The sequence below is a fragment of the Thamnophis sirtalis genome, unplaced genomic scaffold (genome assembly GCF_051295495.1).
Source record: "Thamnophis sirtalis isolate CommonGarterSnake01/CBP01778 unplaced genomic scaffold, rThaSir2_p1.2 scaffold_10, whole genome shotgun sequence".
Classification (NCBI taxonomy): Eukaryota; Metazoa; Chordata; class Lepidosauria; order Squamata; family Natricidae; genus Thamnophis; species Thamnophis sirtalis.
Genome location: NW_028261390.1, coordinates 37,576,818 through 37,601,258, shown reverse-complemented (window position 1 = coordinate 37,601,258; position 24,441 = coordinate 37,576,818). Strand labels below are relative to the sequence as shown.

The window sequence follows — 24,441 nt, the reverse complement described above, 5'->3', positions numbered from 1 at the left end:
TAGTTCGTTATTTATTTGGATGTTTTTTAAACTCTAGGTACGTTATTTGGACGAAGAAAGATTATTTGCTATTGAACAAGTTACTGGTATGCTATTAGTTAAACTTAAGGAGACATCAGAAAGTGCACTTAAAAAGCCTGTAGCAGATTGTGTCATATCCGTAAGTTTTTATAATGATATACTTATAAAATAATAGTTATATAACATTTGGAATGATTAGATTATAACATGTTCCTGGAAAGTCAGCTCTGTTTATTTGATTTGGTTTGTTTGCTGCTCATCTCGTGACTCTGGGCAGCTTATAACATTAAACTATAAGCTAATAAAGTTTTGTTTCCTAGATAGTCTTTTCTGATTTCTCAATTACTGATAATGAAATGTGTAAACAGTAAGCAGTTTCATACATAGTAGACACTTGATAAGCTAAAGTCTGCCGAAATTCAGACATATAGATTTAGGATGTGCATTACATGTGCTGAAAATTGATTGCTTTGAGGCAAAGTAAATAATTCATATTGTTCATTCCCTCTCATTGTTTTGTGGCCAGCCCATCATGAAACTCGCATACATTGTTGATATTTTACAAAAAAACCAATTACCAAATAATACATTACGTTTTACACCTAAGTTGCTTAATTAGTTATTAGCTTACATGTGTTGCAGGTAGAGGGTTTGCTCCAGGCATTACAGGTAGTCCTCAACTCATAACATTTTATTTAGTGATTTTTCAAAGTTACAATGACACTGAAAAATATGTCTTATGACCGTTTTTCACATTTACCACCATTGCAGCATCTCCATGATCACATAACCCTCTCTTGCAACTTTCTGACACGCAAAGTCAATTGGAAAGCCAAACTAACTTGGCAACTACAGTAATTCACTTAATAACTGTGGCAAGAAAGGTTGTAAAATGAGGCAAAATTCACTCAACAAATGTCTCACTTAGCACTAGAAATGTTGGGCTCAATTGTGGTTGTAAGCCAAGAACTACCCACATATGTACAGATTATTCATGAACTCATCTTTATTGAAATGTAGACTGCTACTCAGCTCCCTTTCTCTTCTCAAGCTGGCATTTTGTGGAAAAGCAAAAGTTGAAAATAGGAAATATGTACAGCCAAAATATGTCTTTCTGCAGCATTGAGATCTAATTTGATTTAAGGCCTCATAGAGCCATAAAATTATTCCAAACGAATCCATTGGAAATAGTGTAATCTATAGCCTATTAATACTGAAATATTGGATTAATTGGCACAAATATATTTAAATTGCATATTTCAGGATTATAATTTAAGTTTTTGTAATAGCATAAGCTACCTGTAGAAAACTCATTAGAAAGATGAATATGGTAAAATTAATTTAATAGAAAACATTTTTCCACAGATCCCAAGCTTTTTTACTGATGCTGAGCGAAGATCTGTTATAGCAGCAGTGCAAGTGGCGGGTTTAAATTGCTTGAGACTAATGAATGAAACTACAGCAGGTAAATTTATGTTTTACTTGTTATATATAGTAGTTTTGCTTTTTAAACAAATTTAAGATTATACCGTATACAACTAAATACTGGGGTTTACTCACAAGTAAACTATCCTCTAGTATGAGTGATTTCTACTAAAATAAGTATTGTAAATTCTTGAAGCAACATTAATGAACATCTGTTCAGAAATCTACCACAATAAGTTAAATATGACTAATATAACAGTTCTAGGATAGCATTTATAAACAAATTTGCTCAATGCTTTTGTTTCCAAGGTTGAAAACTGGCTTTATTTTGTGTAAGTAAATGAGACATTAATACTGTACCAAAAATCATTTGACTTCAATTCAATTCAATTCAATTCAATTTATTAAATTTATATGCTGCCCTTTTCCCCCGAAGGGGACTCAGGGCGGCTCACAACTCGAACCGGGGAGGGGAATACAGACAAAAGATTTAAAAGCAACAACATAACAATATATAATTTAAAAACTCACAACAGTCATACCATTCGAGATGGGGGCAACAGTTCTTTAGCCCCAGGCCTGTCGGAACAACCAGGTTTTGAGGGCTTTGCGGAAGGCCTGGAGGGTGGTGAGGGTTCGAATCTCCACGGGGAGTTCGTTCCAGAGGGTCGGAGCAGCCACAGAGAAGGCTCTCCTCCGGGTAGTCGCCAGTCAACACTGGCCGGCAGATGGGATTCAGAGGAGGCCTAATCTGTGGGATCTAATCGGTCTAGTGGAGGTAATTGGCAGCAGGCCACACTGTTGTATCCTCACCATTTTTATAAGGACTGACTGCAAGAGATAAAGTTTTTAAGTTTCACGAGTGAGGCAAATTCTTCATATTATGCCATTTTTAACTATAAGTAATTTCAATGAGTTGTAAGAATATCATTAGAACATAAGTAAGAGAAATGAATGTTCTGGAGTATCTTATAATTTGACAATATTAAAAGAAAAATAAATGGCATTTTGAAAATTTAGGAGCAGCCTTCAGATGTGAACTTAGCAAATGTGGATTGCCAAGCACAAGGGTAAAGGACTGGCAGGAAAAAAAATAAACTGTTTCCCTTAAAAGTTTCAAAATATTTTAAAATGATCAAACGATATTGTTTCCCTAAAGCTAATTGATTTATTTTAGAAAATATTTTTTGAAATTATCAAGGTACACTATATTGCCAAAAGTATTCACTCACCCATCCACATAATCAGAATCAGTTGTGAGCGAATACTTTTGGCAATATAGTGTATATGAAACTGTTCCATCTTGAAATATTTCAGTGTTCCCATTCCATTTTTTCCAAGCATATGAAATTTCAGTAAATCTGATTGGTTTGTTACGTTCCCAAAGTAGTTAGAATAATAGTTTTGCACATAACTAGTTATAGCGCAACCAATATTTTGAAGCTAATTGTTTCTGATATTAGAACATTGAAAACCCTGCAACCCTGACTTGGTTTTTCATAACTCTATAAGTTATTTTTAAAGCTTTTCTACTTCATAGAATTTACTCTTTACATTCTTGCAGTTGCTTTAGCCTATGGAATTTATAAACAGGATCTACCAGCCCCAGACGAGAGACCAAGGAATGTGGTTTTTGTAGACATGGGACATTCTGCCTACCAGATTTCTATTTGTGCTTTTAACAAAGGAAAATTGAAGGTAAATTGTTGAAGCAACATATAAATAAGAAAGATAAAACAGGATAAAAAATAAGTTAAAACAGAAAATAAATAAATTCCATCTTACTCAGAATTGCCTATATACTCAGATGCTACCTTAATAGCTCTTAGGTCCTTGGTTAGGACTTGAACTATTAAGTTTTATCAGTCTCAGACTGTCAATTGAATTGAAGATTAAATCTTAAATAATAATAGTTATAATAATAAGGATAAGGATGTAATGCCAGCAGATTTATACAGTGGATTATTCTTGCACTGACACTGCATTAGACTTCTATTTGCATTATCTAACCACAAGTCTTTTTCTTTCTTGCTTGCTTTTATGTTCCTTATTATTGTGCTTAATTTCATAGGTACTTGCTACTACATTTGATCCCTTTTTGGGTGGTAGAAACTTTGATGATGCTTTGGTAGATTATTTCTGTGAAGAGTTCAGGATGAAATATAAACTTAATGTTAAGGACAATGGTCGAGCATTGCTGCGATTATACCAGGAATGTGAAAAACTGAAGAAGCTGATGAGTGCAAATACTTCTGATCTTCCAGTAAACATAGAATGCTTTATGAATGACGTTGATGTCTCTAGCAAAATGAACAGGTACCATATTCATTGTATAAAGTGGGAATTATGAGATAACCATTTTTATGCCTGAAATATTTAATATTCTTTTCTCAAAATAGGGCTCAGTTTGAACAATTGTGTGCATCTCTTCTGGCCAGAGTAGAACCTCCTTTGAGAGCAGTGATGGAACAAGCTAGTAAGTAAATGCTGCAACAGCTTATTTTGAATGCTTATATTTAATATACAGGCTTCTGCTTGCTACTGTAGATCATGCCTATCACATTGAATATTCTTTAATTTTTTAATGTCTATGGACATTGAAAAAATAATATTTTGGCATTGGTGTTCTTACAAAGTTAGGTATGTGTGATTCTATCAGGTACAGAAAAGATGCTAAAAAGAAGGGAGGAGCCGAAGTCGCGATGACACGACGTGCAATCTCAATGCTCTGAGATCGCAGTCGACACTTTTGTCTCTGGGTGGTCCAAATGGACCTAAACCATCCCGTAGAGATTGTGAACAGGAAGAATACATCTTACTGATCACAGGGACATCCCAAAGTCTCTGATTGATCCAAGAGAAGCTCTTCAAGCCGGTGACAAAAAATCCAGCCAAATGGCTGATGAGGTCGGGGCGGCTCCAAAATGGAAGGATATGGAAAGAGAAAGTGTTTTCAGCTGGTGAGGAATTTTTACTGTTTTAAAAGTGACTGCCTATAAAAAAAACCTTAAAATTAATTTAAATTGGAGAACAGAATAAATAAGCGGCTGAATTAAATTTGGGCTGGTTTTGAACAGTGGTTTATCTTTTTAAATGCTATTTTTACAGATCGAATTTATGCAAGCCTTTTAAAACGAATGGATTAAGTTTCCTTCTATTTTTTTTCTTTGACTATTCTCCGTAATCTATGGACTAAAACTCTCCTCTTTCATTACTGTGGGTGTTTTCCTAACTCATTTAAGAATCGGTCCTTTTTTAAAACTTGAAATACAAAGATACAAAAAGAAACAAAGAAATTGTAACATTGTAACGCTGCTACTCGGAAGCTAGATGTTTGTGTATTGCAAACGAAATACTTTTTTCACTGATTATCCTGGCTTGGCACTTCAAGGACTCACAGCTTGTTTATAGAGAGATAAGAAGAAAAACACACAGGTGTTCCTTTGAAGTAGATTCTTAACCAGAGAAAGGTGAAATGTTATTGTGATGCTTAATTCTGCTAAAACCTTCTAAGCTAGAGTAGCAGTGTTTGTCAGCTGGAAATCATGGCACAATTTCAACACCAGAAAGAAGTTTTAAATCTGCAAAAGATACTCTCAGAAATACAGAAACTATCAAATACAAGTGAGAGGATAGAGAAGAAGTTGGATTACTTAGTGCATCTAACAGTAAAATATGACGGAGAAGTTGAAGATGTTCATCAAATGGAAAAAGACCGTTGGCTTACCTGAACGGTCGTTCTCGGGGCACTGCGAAGAGAGCCCAAATGCTGGGTTAACACAGTCTATCTGCCCTTGGACTGAGTGATGTTTTTCTTGACCACGCCTCCCTTTGCCTGCACATGCTCAATTCGAAAACGAAGGAACCGTCCTGTAATCAATTACAGTCAATACAGCCACATCGTTCAATACTAACACCCGGGTGGGTTTGGGCTCTCTTCGCAGTGCCCCGAGAACGACCGTTCAGGTAAGCCAATGGTCTTTCTCCAGTGCACTGCTCAGAGAGCCCAAATGCTGGGACATGCCCAAGCTATTGAGTCCCAGGGTGGGGAAGCGCCGAAGCCTCTGGCATTTCAGCCACTCTTTGTAATACTCTTCTGCCAAAGGAGGCTTCGGCTGAGGCAAAGGTGTCAATCTTATAGTTTCTAATAAAGGCCGTGGGGGAAGCCCAGGTGGCCGCTCTACAAATGTCTAGGATAGAGGCCTGGGTTGCCCAGGCTGCAGACGTTGCAGCACTCCTGGTGGAGTGAGCGGTGATTCGTCTCGGAGCCGTCTTGCCCTGGTGCTCATATGCCAGTTTGATGCAAGCACGTAGCCAACGTCCCACAGTGTGAGAGGAGACCTTGCGGCCCAGGGACGCAGGGAGGAAGGAGACAAAGAAAGCCTCTGACCGGCGGTAGTCCTTTGTTCTCTTTACATACGTGCGCACGGCCCGTCTCACGTCCAGCTTGTGCCACTCACGCTCCTTAGGGTGAGAAGAATGGGGACAGAAATTGGGCAAAATAAGTTCTTGAGTCCTGTGAAACAGAGAGTTAATTTTCGGAGCAAATGACGGATCAAGTCTCAATATTACTCTGTCCGGGTGAACTACGCACAAATCCTCCCTGACAGAGAGCGCAGCAAGCTCGGATACCCTGCGAGCGGATGTAATGGCCACCAGGAAAGCGGTTTTGATGGTGAGGTAGCGCAGACTGGTCTTTTTCAAAGGCTCAAATGGGGCTTTGGTCAGGGCCTTAAGCACAAATGGAAGATCCCATGACGGATACCGGTGAACAGTTGGAGGGCTGATGTTCGCTGCTCCCTTGAGAAAGCTCTTGATCTGGGGGAGCTGACTCAGCGAGCGAGAGGAGCCCTTTGCCAGGATGGTAGACAACGCTGCAACCTGGCGTCTGAGGGTGCTGACTGCAAGGCCCTTATCCAGACCCTCTTGCAAAAAGTCTAGGGTCTGAGGGATCGAGGCTGAGGAGGCCTCTATGTTCCTAGTCTTGCACCACCGTGAGAAGGCGGCCCAGGTGGCATCGTAGATTCTAGTCGTAGAGGGCTTCCTGGACGCTTGGATTGTTCGAATGACCTGGTCAGAGAATTTTTGCTTTCTCAGGAGCTCCCCTTCAAGTGCCAAATGGCTAGCTGCAGCCACTGGAGCTCCGGATGGGTGATGGCCCCCTGGCTGAGGGCAATCTTGTCCCGGGGGATTCTCCAAGGTCTTTGAACTGAGAGGCTGACCAGGTCTGCGTACCAGGGCCTTCTGGGCCAGAAGGGAGCCACCAGAATGAGGTCTGCCTTTTCGGTCAGGAGCTTGTTCACCACTTGAGGGATGAGCGGAAGTGGAGGGAAGGCATACAGAAGTCCCTGAGGCCACGCTGACCTCAGAGCATTTGTTCCCTCCGCCTGGGGCGAGTGGTAGCGACTGAAGAAGCGTGGGAGCTGTGTGTTGTTGTGTGTGGCAAACAGGTCTACCTGTGGCTTGCCGAACCTCCTCACGATCTGCTGGAACAGGTCCGGGTGCAGGCGCCACTCCGAGTGGTCGATGCACTGGCGGCTCAGCCAGTCTGCTTCCCGGTTGCTTATGCCGGAGATGTGATCTGCACTGAGAGAAGCCAGATGACGTTCCGCCCACCTGCCCAGCGCTTCTGCCTCGAGCATGAGGGCCTTTGATCGAGTGCCCCCTTGCCGGTTTATGTGCGCTTTTGTCGCCACATTGTCATCAACAGTACATGAGCCCCTCTTACTAGAGATGCGAACTTTCTCAGCGCTAGGCGAGCTGCCCTCAGTTCCAGCCAATTGATGCTGTGGGCGGCCTCCCTCTGAGTCCATCGGCCTTGGGCTAGGTGGCCCTGACAGTGGGCGCCCCACCCCAGGAGGCTGGCATCCGTGGTGACAACTAGTCTCTCCGGCTCCTTGAACAGGAAGCCCTTCCTGACTGCCTTGGACCTCCACCATGCCAGAGACCGGATCACCTTTCGTGGGAGCCGAACCCGCCTGAGTGAGTTGCTGTTCCTGGCCCTCTGCACTGGCAGCAGAAACCACTGCAGCTCCCTGGCGTGAAGGCGAGCCCAGGGAACCACCCCCAGGCATGAGATCATTATCCCCAGGAGCTGGGACAGCTGAATGATGGGTACCGACCTGGCAAGGCTGCAGTGCTTCACTCTGCGTCTCAGGTTTGACAGCCGGTCTGGCGAAAGAAATACCTGGCAGGAGGTGGAGTTGATGACCGCACCCAGGTGCTGTATACAGGTGGATGGTCGGAACTGGCTCTTCTCCATGTTGACAGAGAAGCCATGGTACTGCAGGGTCTGCACAGTTAGAGAAACATCGCGGTGTGCCTGCTTGGTGGTGAGAGAGTGAATGATTATGTCGTCTAAATAACATTCCAGACGAACCGGATGGTTGCGGAGATGAGCCGCTAGCACTGCCAGAATTTTGGTGAATGTTCTGGGCGCAGATGATAGCCCGAAGGGAAGAGCCCTGTACTGGAAATGCTTCCCTTCCGCGTAGAACCTCAGGAACCGCCTGTGGGCCACATGGATGGGGACATGCAGGTAGGCCTCTTTGAGATCTATTGATGTCAATAGGTCCCCCTCCCTCACACAGCCCAGGATGGAGTGGAGTGACTGCATCTTGAACCTCTTGTAAGCCAGATGCTGATTTAGGCTCTTGAGGTCCAAGATGGCCCTCCACCCCCCTGAACTTTTGGGCACTAGGAAGAGGATCGAATAGAAGCCCCTCCCCTGCTGATCCCTGGGGACTGGCTCTATCGCCTCTATCTCTAGGAGATGGCAGATTTCTGCCCTCATGCGTTCCCTCTTTTCTGGGTTCCTGGGGGTAGGACAGCGGATAAACTTTCTTTGGGGAAAGGATAGGAAGTCCAGGAGAAGGCCCTTGCGAATGGTGTTGAGGACCCACTTGTCCGATGTTATCTCCTCCCACCTGTCGGCATACAGCTGTAGCCGACCCCCGATGGGGGGATCCCTGTGACCGTCACTTTCCCTTACAAAAGGGCCGGGATCCACCACTGTTGTTTCCTCCTCCTCGGAATGGTCTCCAAAAGGAAGACTGGGATTGGTTGGCACGAGCCCCGAAGGATCTGTCTTGGTGCCTATCCCCCCCTGCCTGAAAGGGCCTCTGATAGGAGGAAGGGTGAGAAGATTGCCCTGTTTCCTGGCTCCTGTAGGGTCTCTTACGAAAGGACCCCGCCCCTTTCCGGTCACCCCTTTTAAAGGTTGCCGGAAGGATCTTGCGTTTGTCCTTGGTTTCGGTGACAAACTTGTCCAGGGCCTCTCCAAACAGAAAGCCCCCTTTAAATGGGGCCGATGCCAGCTTCCATTTAGCCTTCATTTCGGCCTGCCAGTGCCTGAGCCATAGGAGGCGGCGGGAGGTGATATTGGAAGCTAGAGCTCTGGAAGAGAATTTTGCTGCTGTCAAGGTGGCATCCGCCGAATACTCGACAGCGGTAATAATCTTGGTCAGCTCATGGCGCCACCTAGATTTCCTGGGCGGGGGTCTGGACCTGAGTTGGCGCAGCCAGAATAGGGTTGCCCTAATAAAAAAGGAGGCAGAGGTGGATGCCTTGATGGCCCAGGCAGACGCCATGTGTGTTTTCTGACATGCCTTTTCTGACCTCTTATCTTCTGCCTTAAGTCCCTCTAGGAGCTCAGCTGGCAGGTTGGAATTGGAAGTCAGAGACACAACTGGGGCATCTACTTCTGGGAATTTGAGGATTTCCTCCATTTTATCTTCTACTGCATATAGAGTTCTATCCCCCCCACTGGGGTTGGTCAGGGTGCCTGGCTGTAGCCACTGGCGCTGTACCGCGTCCATAAATAGGTCTGGCACAGGAATAACCTCGGGAGTTTCTACTGTCTCTTTGAACAACCCATGCTTAAGATCCTTGGAAGTGGAAGCCTGAGAGGCCTCAGGTCTGGAAGTGGGGCCTAACTCTGTGGCCCTCATGGCTTTGTGCAAGATAGACTTGAATAATGACGGTTGAAACAGGCCAGAGAATTTTGGCTTGTCAGGGGTGGGGTTTTCGTCTTCGGAAAGGGCGAAAATCTCCCCTTCTTCCTGCTCAGAACTTGATAGCCCAGAGTGAGAGGGGCTTGAAGATGGGGAGGAGGATACAGGCTCCTTAGAGGTGGAGGCCCTAGGTTTGCGTTTCTCCTTTGGGGCCTTGCCCTTGCGAGAGCCCTTGCGCTTAATGCCTTCAGCTAACCCTTGGGAGATGGCTAAGGAAATTACCTCCCTCATTTCATCAGAAAGAGCAGGACTTTTTCCCCTTTTTTTCTTTTGCTTACTGGGCCTGCGCTGGCAAGGCCTGCCTGAGCTGGATCCACTCTTCCCAAAGGGAAGACAGAATCTCGTTCCTCTCCGATGGAGGAGCTAGGGGAGTCGGGGTACCCCAAAGATGCTTCAGGAGATGGATCCCTGGATGCATAGTTATCCCCAGACAAGAATTCACTGTCCCCGGGGATTGGGCCTCACGATCAGGGGAAGCTGACTCCCTGCTGCGACGGTCTGGGCTAGGTTCTGGCTGAAGGGGCCTTGAAACCTCCCTGGGATCCACTGTGGCTCTTGGAGAAGACCTTTCAAGTGAGCCTTTGTGCCCTTTGCCTTTATTTACAGAGGGATCCAGCTTGCAGCGCTTGCTGGAGGGCCCCACCTGTTCCCCGAAGGCCTCCCTGCATTCCTCAGCCATTTCAGGTCCCCACGAGGCCTGGAAGATAGCTGGAGTTGGGATGGGCACGCGCTGGCCTTTGCAGTCCAAAAGCGCTGGCAGAATCTCCAGGAGGGAAGGGCCGCCTTGGGGTCAGATTTCCTTCCTCCCACCGCCCTCGGTTCCCCGAGACTTAGCTTATTTTCTGGAGGGAGAGACTAGCTGGCTCCCCAGTCTAGCCCCCAGCCTCCCCGCGGCGTTCTGCAGTCGTTGAGGGCTCGCTGAGGCTCCGTTGGCTGGCTGGGCTCTTCTTGCTGCCTTGTTCCTCGCACGCTCCGAGCTCTGCCGCTCTGCACAGTGAGTCGGAGCGATCCAAAATGACGGGGAGTGCGCGCGCAGCCGCTTCCCGCTCTTTCCAGCCCTGAAAAGCGCGCGAAGGCTCCAGCCGTCGCTGCTGTTGCCGGGCAAAATGGAGCAGGCGAGGGAATCCTAGCAATCCGGCTCACCTGCTTTAGAGCCTTCTCAGAGCCTTTGCTGGACTTTTCCTCCCCCTGGGACGCCCCTGTTCCAACAGGGAACTTGGTTTATCCCACTAATTGCTCCCTTGCTAGCCAGCCCCCGCTGTGCAAGCCTTTTCAACCCCCTGCAGTGCTTGCAATTAGCAACAGCAGGGAAACCCGGCAGCCCTTCTCTTAAAGCGACGGAAGCCTCACTGGAGGCAAATAGACAGACCTGATGTAGAAGCGTGATTTCCTCTATCTGAGAATTTAAACGTGGTCCAAATTGGGAAACTTTTTCCAGCCTATCTGACCTTAGACTGGAGCTCTCCCAAAACAGCCCTAACTCGGGCGGACTGAGTTTTCGAATTGAGCATGTGCAGGCAAAGGGAGGCGTGGTCAAGAAAAACATCACTCAGTCCAAGGGCAGATAGGCTGTGTTAACCCAGCATTTGGGCTCTCTGAGCAGTGCACTGGAGAAAGTAGCGGATAAAATAAAAAAAATCAAAGAGGAAAATGAATATAAAGAAATTAAAATTGCTGATATTTATGGTGATTGGTTTGTTTCTGAAAATGGAAAGCGTGGCATACTGAAAGAGGAATTAAATGGAGGGGAAACCTACCCCAGATGGGAAGATACAGAAGAGGAAAAAATAAAAGAATTTATGGATTTAAAAAGAGAAATCCTATTAGCAATAGTTTTGATAACACCATCGACAATCAAAGATAAGCAGATTAAGGAAACAGAAGAAGGGCATCGAAATTACATGAGAGATTTTATAAGCAAAGAGTTGCTAAGAGGAGTCCATACAAAGCTGATTAAGGAGATGATTAGAGGACTGACGCCACAAATGGCAGAAGATATGACACTGTTTTGTTACTGGAAAGATACAGGTTGATAGATGGAAGAGTATAATTTAAACTAGCTAAATTTAGCTAAATTTTGTGATAATATAGTTAAATAAATAATTGATAATGATAATAATGTATACAATGTGTAGTGTTATGATAAGTAATAACTGGATATGAATATTGAATGGTACCCATGAAAGGAAGATTAGAAACCCTTTTGGATTATAATAATAAAAAAAAGAATTAAGTTAGATTCAGTTAAGTCTTGATTACTAGGGGGAAAAATGATATGATGCAGGATATAGTCAAATAAAGGAGGGATAATGATAATAACGTATATATATGTATGGGTACAATATAAGGAAATGAAATGTAAATTGTAAACAGTGATTTGGAAAGAAGGATAGAAAACTTTGTTATTAAATATTATGGATGTTTAGCTAGAATAGGACATAAGGATTTAGTGTCATTGGAGGATTTTAGAGATAGTAAATGAAATGCCAGTATGTGGTTATGTATTAAATCGTGGTATATTTTATGATGAAGGACGTTTAAACAACTATAGTCAAATGAAAATGGAGGTATGATGACGGTAACACGTATAAATATCTGAGTTAAAATACTTGAGTTAATATGAATTATGCTTGATGATTGTGGAAGAGATACATGAAAGTTTTTTATAACCAACTGATACACTTTCTACAGTATGTAAAAAAGGAAGGTTTTATGTGTTGTGTTTGTTTTGAAAATAAAAAATAAAAAACCGTTAATAATAATAAAAAAAGAAAAGATGCTAATAAGATGAGGGAAGAAAAAAAAATTATCTAGATCAGGGGTGTCAAACACAAGGCCCGTGGGCCTGGAAAATGTAAGGGGCCAGCCCACATTGCCTCAGCCCGGTCTACCCAATGCAAAGAGGAAATATCAGGCAGTGTGGCTTCAACCCGATCTACCCAGTGCGAAGAGGAAACATGCCAGCAGTTTGGGGTGTGGCATCAAGCTGGCCATGCCTACCCAGTCAGCCACGCCCAGTGAATGGAGTCAAGCTGGCCACACCCACCCAGTTATCCATACCCACCCGGCCCGTCAACCACAGCCCTGATGTAGCCCTCAGTGAAATTGAGGTTGACACCCCTGATCGAGATAGAAAAATGGCATCCAATATAATAGATTAGAAACCAAATAAGAGAAGAAAAACATGCAAAGTATGGCTTCTAGATTTTTTTTAATCCCCTAATAGTTTTGCTCTGTCATGTGACAAAGAGGAAGGAAAGGTTCTAAGATTGCAGGAGTTGGTAATATGCTGAGCAGCTGCCAAATTGCCTCTTCCCTAAGGAATGCATTTGAGGAAATTTTTTGGATTTTTTTTTATGCTCTAGTTTCTGGTCTGAGCCAGTCTATTTTTGAACTTGATCTTTCTTTTGTTTAGTTCTTCACATCAAATTTGATCCAATCCTACTTAGTTTTTAGACTATCATCATGCTAATGGACAGGCAGACAGACAGAGTCCTAATTGTATTTGAATACTCTGTTGGTTTGGAAAGAAAATAAAATGTGCTGGAAGGAAAATTTGGTAGAAGATTGGGAAAGAAGAGCTAGACTGTACATATACAGATTCAGATCTAACATTGAATAAGCAACCAAAATCATGAGTCTCAAGAAATTAAGTAATAGGTCCTTGGGATTCATAGACTTTGTAGAGATTAGGATAGTATAGTCAAGTAGCCGGCACAAGTGTACAGTAAAAGATGAAAATAATCAAAACTAAAGGGGGGGGGAGAGAGAAAATTTACCTTATATTTTATACTTGTCAATAATCACTAGTTTGCTATAGTTCATTTGTTAAATGGTAGTTCTCATTATTTGACCATCACTTTAAAATATTGTACCATGCACCTGCAGAGCACAGTGTTTCTGGTTATACTGTATAAGTTCAGTATAGGACATCTGTGTATCCATTCTCCTGATGGTCCCAAAGCTCATTTAAGATTCTGATGGTTCTTATTTCCACAGATAATGGTTTAAGTATAGCCAATCTGGATGAAGACAAGCATTTTATCATAAATGTTTTCATTTTTTTTCTATTCCAATAATAATCATAATAGAAGTAAAAATCAGAGTAGAGCAAAACAAATGAAGTTTGCATTAAAATCTTGTGGTTTGAAATGCTTCTTTTTTAGGATTCTAGTTCTAGTCTGAGCACTTCATGGTCCTTGAACACATTTTTCTTTTATAGAACTGTTTTGAGACCTTGTCCTGAAATTGCTTTATTTTTGTTAAAATATGCCCGTTTCTTCAGAAGTTGGGATTCTCATAAATTTCCTTAGACTTTTCTTCTACTGGATATCAGTTTTGGTTACGGAAACATGAACATTTGCAATCAGAACAGCAGAAATCCTAATAACCTAGGATGTAGCTGAAAAACAAAAGTTAATATTAAAGAAAAATTATCCAATATGTCTGCTTACTTTACAGTTGTCTCTTTAGAGAGCCAAGAAAGGCATATATCATATTTGGGGCCTTTTTGTCTTTTTTAATAAAACTGAACAGATCAAACGACCTTTTGCCAGATGTTACTCCTCACTGCCAATTTAGTACCGTACACTATACCATATTTATTTTTATTATCTATTTTCATTATGTATTCACTTCTGCTAGGCTCTGGAACCTAACAGATAGCTTCCTATGTTATATGTGGCATTAATTTCTCATTATTATTTTGGCATGCTTATCTAATTCTTAGAGTCCTATTACCTATAAGAATGGTAAGTATATTTTTGAAATAGAATTTCCACAAGTATTCAGTAGTTTTTAATGTTAACAGAAGAGACATGCCAATGTATGATAGAGAAACTGCTTCCATTCTTGCAGTCTTTCCACCAAATGAACCCATTCCCTCTAAAATTGATGATATTTTGCATCCATAAAAACAAATTATCTCATTTGTCTCCTAGAACTACAGCGTGAAGATATTTACAGTGTAGAAATAGTAGGTGGAGCAACTCGTATTCCAGCTGTGAAGGAAGAGATTTGCAATTTTTTCTGTAAAGAGATAAGTACCACATTAAATGCAGATGAAGCTGTTGCAAGGGGTTGTGCATTACAGGTGTGTTAACTGGTTTTCTTTTCAGTATAACTACTTAAATTTCTTGGTCTTGCAAATTTATCAAAAGAAGCATGCTATAATTACATTAATCTTTACATTAAGGAGTTGAAGGTAACACAGCTATTTAACCAATTTAACAAAAATTAAATTATATATATATATTTTAAATTAATCATTTTGACTAATCCTGAATCTGTTCTCTGAAACAGCTGATCTCTGTTTGTGAGCAATGTTACATCTCTTGTATAATTTTTCTGGTCACAGAAAAAAAGTTACTAGTCATCTCCAACATCATAGATTTTGCCACAACAATTTTTCTAAGGTTTTATAATTGTGAAGTTAAAATGTTATAAGTACCTCATAAATAAAATAAATATGTACCAGACACATGTCTGAGTGATACTCCATTTCTTTTCTAGTGTGCAATTCTGTCCCCAGCATTTAAAGTTCGTGAATTTTCCATCACAGATGTTGTTCCTTACTCAATTACTCTGAGGTGGCAATCATCTTATGAGGAAGGAACAGGGTAAGAGTTTTGAGATTTAAAAATATGAAATAACTAAGTAGATAGTATATCTATAAACAAAAGTAGGTTAGATTTGCCATTTGTTAACTTTGTACAAGTATTATTTGTATGAATTATAAATTATAAAGTCCACTGATTTATACATTAAAAACTATTACATAATTTCTTTATCTTGTAAAGAAATACAATTCTTCATGTTTTTATTTTCCTTGAAGAGCAGAGCCCCCCAATCCTTTTGCTATTCACATTATAGTAAGCATTCTTCTCACGTTCCTTTTATGAGCATTTCCAAAATTTGTTTTGGCAAATACAAGGCATTCCCATCTCATCTTTTCTATGAATATGACATTCATGCTCATTGTGGGATGAGAAGGCAATAACTACTGAGCATTGGGATAAAATAATTTTGAAGCTTAACATAACTCTGTTTTTCTAAGTACTCAGATACTTACATGTGAAAAAGAAAGTACACCCTCTTTGACAAAGTTTTATGGTGTTACATATCAGGACATAGTAAAAATCATCTAGTTTTCTAGTTCTTAAGAGTAGGTAATGCAAGCTCAGATGAACAACCACACATGGCATATTACACCATGTCATCATTTATTTTACAAAAAGAAAGCAAAAATGGAGAAGCCATGTGTGAAAACTACACTTCAGGGTTCAACAGCTTGCAGCAATAACTTGGACCGTAATCGTTTTCTATATGACTTTCTCAGTCTTTCACTTAGTTGTGGAGGAATTTTGGTCCACTCTTGTTTACAACGTTGTTTCAGTTCAACAAGCTGAAACCATCACTTCACTACCACTGTGCTTGATGGTTCTTGTTAAATGCATTTTTTATTTTTCCATTTTCATTTCGTACAGTCACATATATACTGTACATAACCGGGGCCATATAACATTAAACAATAAACACAGCCATTCCTCTTGTCAACAATACCCCCCAAAATAGAAACCAATGTACCTCTTCAACCCTCCATACACCCTTTCTTACGCCCCCCTCCAACTTTCCATCTTCCCTCCTTCATTCCCCTCTACCCTACTTCCCCTCCCCCTCTACCACTCCTCTCTCCCGGTACACTCCCTCCCTTCTCACCCTCCCTCCAATCCTCTCTCCCACCCTCTCTACCCCTCTTTCTGATATCCCTCTACTCCTCCCTTCGGTGTATTTCTACTATCTATTAATGTATTCAGCTTGTCCTATTTTTACAGTGGAATTAAAGAGCAACAGTATACAAGTGCAGTTGCGTTACTTTGAGATCTAACACATACTAAATATCCCCCCTCCCCCCCTCACATCCCACCTCCCTTCCCCCCCCCCCCGACTTCCCAGAGCCCGTACACGGTATAGATTTTTAACAAACACAGTCTAAAATATATTAAGACAAAGGAAATAAAAAAGAGAAGTTGATAACATCTCTGCATTGAACTCAGCTTCTTCATGTTACACTAACTTTGAGCAGTTTAGATTATTCCTAATCTTAAGGATAAGCTATCTGGAATTTCTTAGTCCCGTATTTGTTTTGTATATAGTCAATCCATTTTTTCCAGTCTCGTTTATATCTCTCATTTGAATGGTCTTTAAGATATGCCGATATTTTAGCCATCTCGGCTAGGTTTGTAACTTTCAATGTCCATTCTTGAGTTGTAGGCAAGTCTTCTTTCTTCCAATATTGCGCCACCAACAGTCTTGCTGCCGTTATTAGGTGCAGAACCAAATTAGTCTCTACCGCTGTAAAGTCAGTACATATACCTAGTAAAAATAACTGAGGAGTAAACTTTATCCTTCTTTTAAAGATATTTTGCGTAATCCACCACATTTTTATCCAAAATGCCTTAACCTTTTGACAAGTCCACCATATATGAAAATATGTAGCATCGAGAGAACCACATCTCCAACATTTAGGCTGTACATTCGGATACATAGAAGCCAGCTTTTTAGGATATAAATGCCATCTATAAAACATCTTATAAAAATTTTCTCTCAGGTTTTGTGCTTGTGTGAATTTCACATTTCTTACCCATATTCTTTCCCATGTGTCCAACATTATTGGTTCCTCAATATTTTGAGCCCACTTTATCATACAATCTTTAACTAATTCTGTTTCCGAATCCATCTGTATTAATACATTATATATCCTCTTTATATCCATTAAACTTTGATCTCTTATTTGTTTAAACAAATTATCCTCAACTTGGATAAAACCAGTTTTTTGGTCTATTTTCCACCTGGCCTGTAATTGGCCATACTGGAACCATGTTTGAACTACCTTCTCCTCTTTCAGTACCTCTAAAGATTTTAGTTGTAGAACCCCCCTTTCCAAAGTGAGAAGTTGTCTGTAGGTGGTTCTATCCTGTTTTTGTGCTATATTCATATTTTCAATTGCATGTCTAGGAATTGCCCACATGGGTAACTTGTCATTTAGTTTATATTGATATTTTTTCCAGACCCGCAGTAAAGCATTTCTTAAGATATGACTTTTAAAATTCTTATCCAATTTTTTGTTGAATAACAAGTAAGCATGCCAACCATATACCAGATCGTGTCCCTCGATATTCAGTATTCTATCGTTGGTTAAATGGGTCCAATCACTAATTGCGGATAGCGCCACTGCATCATAATATAATTTTAGGTTAGGTAATTTCAAGCCTCCTCTCTCGCGTACATCTTGCATTATTTTCATCTTTACCCTCGGCTTCTTTCCGGCCCATACAAATTTGTTGATACCCTTCTGCCATTCTAAAAGATTCACATCTTTTTTAAGTATAGGTAACATTTGAAAAAGAAATAAAAATTTTGGTAAGATGTTCATTTTCACTGCCGCTATCCTACCCAACAAAGATAAGTGCAGTTTCTCCCATTTTTTCATCTCTATCTGTATACTCCGCCAAAGTGGTTCATAATTGTGCTTATATAATTTCCCGTTTGAGACTAAAATATTAACCCCAAGATATTTGACTTTTTTGACTACCTCACATCCTAACATCCCTCCTAGTTCTTCCTTTTGTTTAGTATTCATATTTATAGCTAATATTTTTGTTTTCCCTAAATTTATTTTAAAACCAGACACTTGACCATATTGATTAATCGTATTCATTAAAACCATACTAGATTCCTATGGTTGTTCCAATATTATGACCAAATCATCCGCAAAAGCGCTGACTCTGTATTCTTGCTGCCTAATCTTGATCCCTTTTAGACCATCCAAGCCCCGTATTTTATTCAACAACACTTCCAAAGTTATAATGAACAATAGTGGGGACAAAGGACAGCCCTGTCTTGTACCTTTTCTGATTTGAAAAGGGTCTGTTAAACTTCCGTTGACTATGATTTGAGCTGTTTGCTGTTGGTATATTGCACTAATTGACCGTAAAAAGCTATCTCCTATCTGCATTTTTTGCAATATCTTCAACAGAAATTGCCAGTTAACTCGATCAAAGGCCTTCTCAGCATCCAGAAATATGAACGCAGCAGGAATTTGGTTGTTCTTTCCCAAATATTCTAATGCATTAATAATTAGTCTAACATTACTCTTCATCTGTCTCCCCTGTATAAAACCTGTTTGGTCGGTATGTATCAATTGTTGAATAACCACCATTAACCTATTTGCTAGTATTTTAGTAAAAATTTTATAATCTACATTAAGTAATGAGATAGGTCTATAATTTTTTGGTTGGGTAGTATCTTGATCTTCTTTGGGTATCAAAGATATAAACGCTGTCTTCCAAGATGGGGGCACTTTACCTTCCGTTTGAATTTTATTAAATAGTTCTCTAAGAGGTTCTACCATTTCTAACTGTAAATTTTTATAGTAGACCGCTGTCAAGCCATCTGTGCCTGGCGCTTTCCCTAACTTTAGTTGCTTAATTACCTGCAAGATTTCCCCTGAGGTTATTGGTTGGTTCAAGTTTTGCCTGTACTCTTCTCTCACTAGGGGTATTTTCTCTTTATCTAAGTATTTGTCTATATCTAAACCCTTAATTTTGTCCCCTTTATACAATTCTGTGAAAAATTCCCGAAATGCCTTTTGAATCTCCTCCTGTTGAAACACCTCCTTCCCTCTATAAATCAATTTGGTTACATTTCGAATTTTCCTTTTTTTCCTAATCTGATAAGCTAACCATCTGCCCGGTTTATTTGCGTTACAAAAAGTGTTGTGTTTTGCAATAATAAACTAGTGGCTACCTGGTCAGAGATCAACATATCAAATTGGGATTTTAATATGGTAATTGCTTCCTTAACCTTTGTATCGCCTGGATTCAATGTTAACTCCAACTCTTTCCCTTTAATTTCCTCTTCCAATTCTTTTCGTTTTAACCCTTGTTTATGTCTATGTATTTTGTTTATATTCATCAGTACTCCTCTCATAAACGCTTTGCTTGCATCCCATACAAATTCCATAGGTGTACCCTTATTCATATTCAGAACAAAGTATTCAGATAACAATTTTTTACAATCATTAATGTACTTTTCATATCTGAATAAGTTTTCATTCAGCCTCCAAGACCTTCTTGTCTGCACTACCCTTCCCAATTCCATCCATACTGGGTTATGATCCGAAAGGACCCTCGCCGCAATCTTTGTCTTCTTCACCCTAGAAAGTAAATCATTAGTGATTAGTATAAAATCAATCCTTGAAAAGGATTGATGTCTATCAGAAAAGAAGGTGAAATCATATTCCTCTGCGTTTCTTTCTCGCCAAATATCTCTCAATTCAAAATCGTCCATCATGTCAAAAAAAGGTTTGGGTAGCTTAGCTCGCATTTTAGTATTTGGGCGAGAGGTCTTCTTATCTCTTTTAGTGTCAATCACACCGTTCCAGTCACCCAATAGTATACAAGACTTATAGTCTCACTGTACTAATTTAGCATGAAGATTTCTATAGAATCCGTCTTGCTGTTGATTAGGAGCATAAATTCCCAAAAGTAATGTCTTTTTCCCTTCTAAGATTAGGTCTAGCGCGATATATCTTCCAAAGGGATCTGCTTCAATTAGTTCAGCCTTAATGTCTTTTCTTAAGTATACAACTATACCATTTTTCTTTTCCGTAGCAGAGGTCACAAAATGTTGACCAAGTTTGGGGTTAAACAAATATTTTTGATCAGTTGATTTGATATGAGTTTCTTGCAGACAAATTATATCATTCTTGAACTGTTTAAGATAGTGAAATATTTTCTTTCTCTTCTGTGGAGAGTTCAGTCCATTGACATTCCATGCCAAAATCTTAGTTGTCATCTTTGGTTGCCTGAAGCTTTTTTAGAGCCTCCTGCATGGCCTATTTAACCTTTGGCCTAGTTCCTCCCATGGCTTCTGAGCTTGTTGCTGTAACTCCTTGATCAATGGCCGGTGATAGTTGAGGTTGTTGCATTGTAGCTTGTTTTTCCATTCGTCTGGTAGTCATACGGCTAGGTCTTTGTTCCATGACACCTTGCCCTTCCGGGAAGGGGAGATAGTGCGTCTTGTCTGGTAGTTGTGTAGCTTGCTGTCTATCTTGTCCTTCTTGTGGTCTTTCTCCAGATCCAGATGGTGCAGGGTGTCCCACCTTCAGAATCTTGTGATAGAAATCTCGAGCTTTCCATACAGAGTTGAGACGATATCTTTGCTTGTCATATGTAATTATAATACCAAATGGCACATCCCATCTGTACTGTATCTGACGGTTTCTGAGTTCTTCCACTAGAAAAGCATAATCTCTCCTGGCTCTTAGCATTTGAGGTGGTATTTCTTTCAAGACAATCAAATCCTGGCCGCAAATTTGAAGCCTGGTGTTATTGTGCTTGATGGTTGATGTGAGATGTGTAGATATGTTGTGTTTGGTTTTTACCAAATATGGCACTATACATTATGGCCAGACATCTCTTTAGTCTTTTCTGCCCAAAGGACAATGTTTCAGAAGTCTTATAATCTGTTCAGATGCAAATTTGCAAATCTAAGCCATGCTGCCATGTTCTTTTTAGAGAGAAGAGGCTTTCTTCTGGCAATTCTTCCAAATAAACCATACTTCCTTAGTCTTTTTTTAAATTGTACTCTCATGAATGTTTAATGTTTAATATGCTAACTGAGGCCTGTAGAGTCTGAGATGTAACTCATGGCTTTTTTGCAATTTTCTGAGCATTGTAGTCTAACCTTGGGGTGAATTTGTTGGGATGTCTGCCCCTAAGAAGATTGGCAACTGTTTAACTGTTTAATAAATTTATAGGCCGCCCAATCCCGAAGGACTCCGGGCGGCTTACAGAAATAATGTCTTGAATGCTTTCCACTTGTGAATAATTTTTTTATTATGTCCTGATATGTAAAACCACAGAACTCAAAGAAGGTGTATTTTCTTTTTCACATGACTGTACTTGTTTCTGATTTTCTGCTGAGCTTGAGAGTCAATTCAGTGTTAAGTACATTAAAAAAAATCCCCCAAGGCACTTAATTACATTGGAAAAAGAAAGGCAGTTCCTTTGCTGAGTTTAAGGTCATGACAGTCTAGTTAATTTTTTTTAATGCCTTTGTTTCCAGGGGGGAAAAAAACTTCAAGTACATTTATCTTGTACTTCAAAGTATCTTAGCCAATCTTATATACTACTCATGTTGGGAAAACAGATTGCTCTTCTGTCTCAAGCAACAGAATATCTTGACCTAATCCTGCTGATTTCATCTTTTCTGCTTCCATTACTTTTCCTTCCTCTCCACTCAAGTTGTAAGGACTATAATTATACTGCTCTTCCATCAGTACTTTCCCTCTTTCTCCCTGACTATTCTAGAAATGCAAGAAAACTAAGGTAACATATTGGGTTTATCCTCATGTCATACTAACTCTGCTATGTAGCCTTATTTGTCTGGTTAATCTTCAATGTACCTACAGAAGCAATTTAAAGTTGGATTTAACTTTTTGAATTTAAAGTTGAATTTATTTTATGTTTTCTCTCTCTTTCTCTTTCCCCCTCATTGTGTGTAAGTGCATGTATGTGTGCGCATGCGTGGGCACTGCTTTTAATTGCAAAGACTTGTAAGTGGAGGCCATTCTGTGGTTAATTTTTAAATGAGTTCCTCTCAACTTCCTATCATATTTGTCTAAGTATTGAGTTGTATGTATCCTAGCTTGTTATCTTTAAAGAGGTTACAATTTTAAAGTTCCATTAAATTAATATTAATGTTGTGTTATGTAACTTCCTCTCAAAATTATTAGTTTTGTGAAAATAAAATTTATAATGGATGGTTTATTATGAATTATTGATTGTACACAATTATAATATGGAAGTAACAGTAGTTTTAATTCTCTGGCTTCAGGTAATTGGTGTCACAAGATGCATTGTGTCTACTTTCCTATTCTCATTATTTGTAATTCTTTTTGAGTTTAAATTATAAGCACTCTTCTTTTCTATAGTGAATGTGAAGTCTTCAACAAAAATCATGCTTCTCCATTCTCAAAAGTTATTACTTTCCACAAAAAAGAGCCTTTTGAATTGGAAGCATTTTATACACATCCTCATGATGTTCCTTATCCTGATACAAGAATAGGTAAATGCTTTGGTTACTTGCTGAGCATGACAACAAAAACTTTTTAAAGATTTGCTTCAAATTATGAGAATCTTCACCTAATAGATTTAGTTATAAAATAACTTTTAATTAGTAATGTCTTGTTTTCTGTGCACAATGCTTAGTTCTTTTGCTTTAATATATTTTGTACTTTTCTGGATATGTCATTTATTAGTAACTAGTAACTATCACCAAGTGGCACAATCATATCAAGTCACACCTTACAAACACATTGCTTAGCAATATACAGTTGCAAGAAAAAGTATGTGAACCCCTTGGGATTATGTGGAGTTTTGCATGAATTGGTCATAAAATGTGCTCTGAACTTCATCTAAGTCACAACAATAGAAAAACACAGTCTGCTGAAAAAAATACTACACAAACATTAGATGTTGCCATGGTTTAATTGCACATAACATGTAAACATTCACAGTGCAGGGAGGAAAAAGTATGTGAACCGTAGGACTTAATAACTGGTTGACCCTCCTTTGGCAGCAATAACCTCAACCAAATGTTTCCTGTAGTTGCAGATCAGACCTGCACAATGATTTGGAGTAATTTTGGACCACACCTCTTCACAAAACTGTTTCAGTATAGCAATATTCTTGGGATGTCTGGTGTGAATCGCTTTCTTAAGGTCACGCCACAGCATTTCAATCGGGTTGAGGTCAGGACTCTGACTGGGCCACTCCAGAGGGCGTATTCTGTGCTGTTGAAGCCATTTTTGTGTTGACTTACTTGTATGCTTTGGGTCATTGTCCTGTTGCACCAGCCATTCTCTACGGAGTTTCAGTTGGCGGAAGATGGTCGTACGTTTTCCTGCAAAATATTTTGATAAACTCTGGTATTCATTTTCCCATCAATGACAACAATCCGTCCAGGCCCCGAGGCAGCAAAGCAACCCCAAACCATGATGCTCCCTCCGCCATGTTTTACAGTGGGGATGAGGTTTTGATATTGGTGTGTTGTGCCTTTTTTTCTCCACACATAGTGTTGTGTGTTTTTCCCAAACAACTAAATTTTGGTTTCATCTGTCTACACTATATTTTGCTAGTAGTGCTGTGGAAAATCCAGGTGCTCTTTTGCAAACTTCAAATGTGCTGCAATATTTTTTTTGGACAGCAATGGCTTCCTCCGTGGTGTCCTCCCATGTACTCCATTCTTGTTTAATCTTTTCCTTATTGTAGATGTGTCAACAAAAATGTTAGCATGTGCCAGAGATTTCTGTAGGTCTTTAGCTGACACTCTAGGATTCTTCTTTACCTCATGAGGCATTCTGCGCTGTGCTCTTGCAGTCATTTTTACAGGACGACCATGCCTAGGGAGAGTAGCAACAGTGCTAAACTTTCTCCATTTGTAGACAGTCTGTCTTACCGTGGAAACATGAACATCAAGGCTTTTGGAGATACTTTTGTAACCTTTCCAGCTTCATGCAAGTCAACAATTCTTGATCGTAGGTCTTCTGAGAGCTCTTTTCTGCGAGGCATGGTTCACATCAGACAGTGCTTCTGGAAACCAGTAAACCCAAAACAGGTGTGTGTTTTTAAAGGACAGAACAGCTGTCAGCAACACATCCAATATCATCACACTGATTGGAGTCAAGGTTGGCTCACTCCTGGCTCCAATTAGCTCTTGGAGACGTCATTAGGCTAGGGGCTCACATACTTTTTCCTCCCTGCACTGTGAATGTTTACATGTTATGTGCAATTAAACCATGGCAACATCTAATGTTTGTGTAGTATTATTTTCAGCAAACTGTTTTTCTATTGTTGTGACTTAGATGAAGTTCAGAGCACATTTTATGACCAATTCATGCAAAACTCCACGTAATCCC

General features: G+C 40.2%; 2 protein-coding genes across 3 annotated transcripts in view; one reads left to right on the top strand and one right to left on the bottom strand.

Moving 5' to 3' along the window:
- HSPA4L (heat shock protein family A (Hsp70) member 4 like) overlaps positions 1-24,441 on the top strand; it is a 42,721-nt gene that overhangs the window by 3,731 nt on the left and 14,549 nt on the right. The window contains exons 4-11 of one of the 2 annotated variants that reach the window (XM_087724407.1): positions 38-160; positions 1,387-1,486; positions 3,011-3,144; positions 3,518-3,762; positions 3,885-3,922; positions 14,399-14,550; positions 14,970-15,076; positions 22,456-22,589. In XM_087724407.1, coding sequence (XP_087580533.1) covers positions 38-160; positions 1,387-1,486; positions 3,011-3,144; positions 3,518-3,762; positions 3,885-3,922; positions 14,399-14,550; positions 14,970-15,076; positions 22,456-22,589 — 1,033 coding nt within the window. Of the gene's footprint in view, positions 1-37; positions 161-1,386; positions 1,487-3,010; positions 3,145-3,517; positions 3,763-3,845; positions 3,923-14,398; positions 14,551-14,969; positions 15,077-22,455; positions 22,590-24,441 lie in introns of both variants that reach the window. The other variant, XM_014063053.2, reaches the window with a different exon arrangement.
- On the bottom strand, positions 5,429-8,475 carry LOC148043856 (uncharacterized). The gene is made up of 2 exons (XM_087724408.1): positions 6,903-8,475; positions 5,429-5,910 (listed from the first exon to the last, which is right to left on the bottom strand). The coding sequence occupies exons 1-2, from the start codon at positions 7,812-7,814 to the stop codon at positions 5,476-5,478; spliced, it is 1,347 nt and encodes a 448-aa protein (XP_087580534.1). The 5' UTR covers positions 7,815-8,475; the 3' UTR covers positions 5,429-5,475.